The following is a 5,878-nucleotide window of genomic DNA, read 5'->3' on the forward strand; positions in this document are numbered from 1 at the left end:
AGCGAGGGGGGGGAGGGGGAGGGGGGGGGGTGGGGGGGGGGGGGGGGGGGGGGGGGAGTGGAAAAAAAAAACTAGTGTGTTCCACAATGTCATAAGAACACCGTAGTCATAAGAACCTCTGGAGTTTCAACAACAAAAGTCTAAAAACAGTGAATATGCTTATTAAGTCATATCCAAAGTCTGGTTCGGGGACCTACTGAGGCCGTCGGGTGGGTTTATTTTGGGCCATTAGGTCTTTTTAATTATTATCGTAAAAGCTGTACTTCCTGTACGGACTCTCTCCGTGGGAGGAGCGAATGACGCGGTGTGGAATCAACGTGTCATCGATTCCTGCGTGTAGTTTGACAAACGTCAGTCACAACCGTGACGGGACAGCGCGCTCTACTTTCCTCACAATCAACAGAGTTACATCACATTTCATGTTTGTGAAGCCTTTGAAAAACTGAAGAGAAATTAGAAAACAGGACAACAACAACAAACAAATGGAGCTAATCAGCGGCTCAGCCTGGTTATTGCGTTAGTTCAACCACCAACACCATTTCCCAGTGACCCTGCTGATACATGACAACACTCCAACTGCTCATTTGTGTGACTCAACTTACATTACAGGCACCCAGGAGGAAAAGCGTGGGCTCTAGGCCAACGGAAAAGATGAGGCGGAGGATGGTGACAATGACCAGGGCACGGACGCCCAGAGGCTGAGGCATGATAACAACAATTACCAGTGTTGCCAAAACTCCCATCCACAGCAGCGCAGACAGGTGTGGGTCCAGCATGCCTGCAGCACAAACACAGGAGAGGGGACAGTGGCTTTAGAGGGTGTTTAACATGTATTTCAATTCATAACTGTGTTGTTGTTGTTGTTGTTGTCTGGCTCCTGAGCCACATTAGCCTCTTAGCTTAGCTCCCTGTAAGATCACCTTTGACTGATGGGCTGTAAATATTTAGAAAAGTTTCACACGTATGACTCAATTTCAGTCAATTTTATTATGAATAAATGACAATAACACTGAGCAGCTGTGTTTGGTACTACTTTATGAATTTGGTAGTATAACTACAGTACCTAAACTTTAAATACATACTGCACAACTGCTAAGATTAAAATAGCATTTGTGTTTGCGGATCACTTCCTGTCTAGATTTCCTGTTGCGCTTCATATGTAATAACATTTTAAGCTTTTTTAGAAACAGAACATTTAAATAAACCCTTTCCTGCTTGAGGTTTTCTCTCTGGTGGCTGAGCTTCGACAAACGGGAACTCGTATCTCCTCACACTAACAAGAGAGCGTTGTGTTAAGAGTCGACACGAGTTCCTCTTCACTGCAGAGACAAGCATTATTGGATTCCATTAAAAACGTGCAAAGTTACTCACACACACTATAAGACATTTGAATCAGTGGGATTGATCTACAGGGATGACCTCAATGACCTGTGAGTTCATCTTTGTGATTTTTCAATAATACTTTTTTGAAGAAAAAAAAAGTGTATAAAATAAGCCAGACATCATTCTGGATTTCTAGAGTAAAACTCATGTCAACAGATTTGTTTTCCTAGCCTACGCTAACCTCTGTTACACACACACACAGGTCCTGGGTGTTTGTTAGTGAGACTTTGAACTCACAGATGATTACATAATACCCCAAAGTATTTGACATACTTTCTGCACATACACACACGGAGGGAGCTTTAGAAAAAAAGCCGATGCCTTCTCTTGATCCTGGAATAAATCCAGGATTATAGTCCTAGTCAAGGGGGTTTCATGTGACACCGGGTCACTCAGGGCAAAACCCTGGACCAGGTTTCACAAAAAAAAAAAAAAACCCAAAAAACAAGGCCTGTGTTCCTCACAGTGTTTTTATTCTAGGAGTACCGCACACAGAGGTTTCAATGTGTAAATAAAGAAATGGGAAACTGGGGCTGAAATGTGATCATAAAAAAAAAAAAAAAAATAGAAACGTGGTGTACGATCCTGCAGAAGGGGAATATTGTGGGTGAACTATTTTTTTTTTCAATTATTTCCAACTTCCTCTCCTTCTGCTCTCCTTCCCTCCGCTCTTTCTCCTGCCTCCCCCACCCTCTCCCACCCCTCCCCACCCCCACCCACTCCCTGCAGAGATCACATGACAGGTGCCACTTACATAACAGTCATCTCTAAAAATACCTCCGCTGAAAGATTCATGAGGAAGGAGCAGAGAGCAACATGGAGCTGCAGTGATGTGGCAGAGCCAGAGAGCGGTGTTTACATGAACCCCAGCTCTGCTCCTGCCTCAGACTGCAGTGGAACGTGTAGGCAGACGATTGTGAGCAAACGTCTCCAAAAACAACAACAAGAGCGGAGAGGGCTGCGAGCACGAGCTGCAGCGCCTGCGTGTAAGCATGTGGTGCGAGCGGTTGGTGCTAACCAGAGCTATTTATCAGACGTCAGTCAGTCAGTCAGTCATGTACGCAGAACACACTGACCTAGATCTCCTGCTCTTATAACCCTCATTCAAAAGCCCCTGGTGAAAAAAGGAGGCATGTACAGAGAGCTGCAGTGCAAGTGTGCAAGCCTGTAAGAGTGTGTGTGTGTGTGTGTGTGTGTGAGAGGGGGAGAGAGAGAGAGAGAGAGAGAGGGAGAGTGTGTGCAAGCCTGTGGAAAGGCAAGAGCCCAGAGCCATAAACGAGCCTGTTAAAGCAGGCCAGAGGTTTGCTTTGGTCTCACGTGACGACAAGTTCCAGTCAAGAGTTTGTTCTCTTCTCACTTATTTCCACATTTAAGAGTGAATCTGAAACCCCTCAGTGGTTGGGGTCGAGGGAGGGGTATTTTTTAATTCCCTTGTGGTTTATACGTGGGGACAAAATTATTGGTCAGTCTGAATTATTTTTCCCTTTTTTTTGGTATTCCCCAGTTGCTTTTATACGTAGAAGGGGTTTTAAAATGAACTTTTGAGGATATTATTAAAATAAGATGACGCTGGAGTTATTTTAAAACTCTTCAAACAACCGAGGTCAAAACCTGAAGATGTTATTTCAGCTAAATCACAAAATTCCCAAGTAATTCCCGTTGAGTTTGAACTGAGTTCGACTGGTAACTAATATTTATCAATGACTAATGTGTAGCTGGAGGACGAGTTAAAACATATCAGAACATTTCCAGGTGTCTTAACCTAATATTAGAGGTATGACACGACAACTAAACAACTAAAAAGATGCAGGAATGTCGTACAGAAATTCAGCCTGGATCTTACTGAACACCGCTTAACAAAACAGCTGCACAATCAACTACAACAGGTCATGGTGGCTAATAATTTTCTTTCATTATACAAAGCAAAGATTACTAAATTCCTATCTTTAGTTTCCAAAAAAAAAATTGTATATTGTTGTTGTGACGTGACGTGTGTTTGTGTGATGTGTTCATGAAATGTAAAACCTGCAGAGGGACACTCCTGTGTTTTCCTGTGGTCTCCATAGTTCCTAAAGTCAAATATCATTTCAGGCTTTGAAGAGTAAGTTGAAGTGAGTTCATGTTTGTTTATGAGGGGGTGTGTCTTAAACAAAAGCAGGTGGATTTTCATGTCCTGTTGCTAATCCTTGTCAGGTGATTCAAAGTCAGGAGACGTGAAGACCGGAGTGAAAAGGAGATCAGTGTGTCAGTGCTGATGCCTTTTTAGCCTAACACAGGGTCTGCATTCCTGTGTGGGTGGGGGAGTGGGAGGGGGTGTGGTTTGGGGATGGGGGTGGGGTCTTTACCAGGTCACATGCCTTCAACAGAAAAAGTCAAGTGAGACTTTGATGTAAAAAAAACAAAAACCCTGTGAATCCTTGTCAATAATAAAGCTGCAGAGTTACATCAGACAACAGGAGGATATTATTTCACCAGCTCGTAGCAAACATCACTCACTGTCAGGTCCTTCTTTTTTTGCTTTGTTGACAATTTCATTTTTCTTTGACCACAGTGTCAACACAGGTACAGACACAGACAGAACCAGTACTACAGACCTGAAGCGGAGCAAACACACATGTATCCCGAATAACCTCCCAATACTGTCACATACACAGAAAACAACTATTACATTAATAAAATTAAAAATAAGTAAATCAACAGTTGGCACGCCGACTGACCCAGTCAGACGGTGAGGGGACTGTGGACTGACTGTCGAGGTCATGAGGTCAAAACTCATGTGACGATCGAGATGCACAGTAACGACTAAAATCCACAAAGCAAAAAAGTCACACTTTTGCATATTCTCCTTGACATTTTTTCCATAAATTGGATTTTTCAAAGAATATCCCTCCATAAATTGAAACCAAATTTGATCTTTTTTGTTTCTTGAAAAGCATAATTCTGTCTAGAAACAGTGGCTGGTTTTCAAATAATCACATTTACTTAAAGAAAAAAAATATTACAAAAACATTTCTGCATGTGGAGTGAAATGATGCAAGTTTCAAAAGTCAAAAGTATAAAAACATCAAAATACTCACGACTCATGATTAATCACTTTATGGTTGTAACTATTTTCACAGTAAATGCAGTGGAGGATGTTGAACGTTGGGTGTTTTCACGAGGACAGGATGTTTGGTGTCTGTTCTCACTCTCACTTGTCAAATGTGACTGACCTGACTGAACGCCCTCCAGGGGGTAGAAGAAGCAGACCAGCAGGTTCATCAGCACGGCCAGGTTAAAGGACACGTTGCTCCACACAGACATGTTTCTGGAGCACCAGTACAGCACGGCCTGGGCTGGAAGGAGAAGTCACAGTGTGACAAAACGAATCCGTACAAACATCTGCAGCACACATTTGAACAGTCGAGCAGTTATCTGTGTATCTCACACAGGAAAATCGATCTATTTCAACTGGGAGAGTTGGAATTACATCGTTTGATTATCATTAATATTGTTGATATAAATAACATTATCGTTAAAGAAGAATTTATATTTATTAAGATTTATGTTCTGGTGTTTACATTTAAGATAAGAATCTCAAAAATTTCTAAAATTATTTTATATTTAAAATATTTAAATGGTACAAATCCATTTCAGATCTTGCATCAAGATAACTTGTGATTTGGACAAAAATGTACAAACACTGGAATACAGACCCTAAATAATATATACATTTTAAAATCATTTTAATCATGATTAAATTTTAAAGTCCTGTTTTTAAATTCCTTCTAATTTAACGGCATGTTTCATTTTCTCTCTCGTCTCGTTACCAATTCAATTTCACCGGTTGTGAAATTGAAAATAGGAACAGGAAGAATTGGACTCACATGCCTCACAATTCCCCCTGAAGATTATTGAACCAATAATGATAAAAACAAAGACGGTCGTGTTGCGAAAACTATAGTCACAATACACACACGTACGCTGCATCATGTTAAACACACACACACACTAACAGCCATTTTTTGAGGTTTATTGTCCTGTGGAAAAAAAAACCAAGACAAAAATCAGGGACTTTTCCTCCGTCTATCCCCTTCTCTGAATGCAAGACAAAATATGGCTTTGTGTGGGTCTGCAGTCTATTATGTGTGTGTGTGTGTGTGTGTGTGCTGGTTGTGATTCACATGGTTTCTGTACCAATGCTTCACGGCTCAGAGGACTTGGAAAGCCCCTGTCTGCTTTTAGACAGTGGAAAATGCATGCACACAAACACACACAGACACTAGGACACAGGGCGATACACACACACACACACACACACGCACACACACACAGAAGTAACAAGTGTGTAAAGAACAACACCATCAGTCACTCCCTCAATGTCGTGCATTAACAGCCACATTTCCTGCTCAGGCTCTGTCCTAACTTCAGACTCTCCCTCCTTCATTTCTACATTAGTATCGCCCCCCGTGCGGAGCGTGGAGGTTTCTGTGAGCCCCGGCTGGGGGACCGGGGG

The 5,878-nt window shown here is 42.0% G+C and overlaps 1 protein-coding gene across 7 annotated transcripts in view; it reads right to left on the reverse strand.

Moving 5' to 3' along the window:
* The window catches only part of itpr1b (inositol 1,4,5-trisphosphate receptor, type 1b), an 80,448-nt gene that overhangs the window by 10,129 nt on the left and 64,441 nt on the right, over nt 1–5,878 (reverse strand). For all 7 annotated transcript variants that reach the window (XM_025060433.1, XM_025060432.1, XM_025060431.1 and 4 more), the window contains 2 exons: nt 4,596–4,718; nt 603–778 (listed from right to left, as the gene is read on the reverse strand). In XM_025060433.1, coding sequence (XP_024916201.1) covers nt 603–778; nt 4,596–4,718 — 299 coding nt within the window. The remainder of the gene's footprint in view (nt 1–602; nt 779–4,595; nt 4,719–5,878) is intronic.

This window comes from Cynoglossus semilaevis, chromosome 11 (genome assembly GCF_000523025.1).
Source record: "Cynoglossus semilaevis isolate Cse_v1.0 chromosome 11, Cse_v1.0, whole genome shotgun sequence".
In the NCBI taxonomy this organism is placed as follows: Eukaryota; Metazoa; Chordata; class Actinopteri; order Pleuronectiformes; family Cynoglossidae; genus Cynoglossus; species Cynoglossus semilaevis.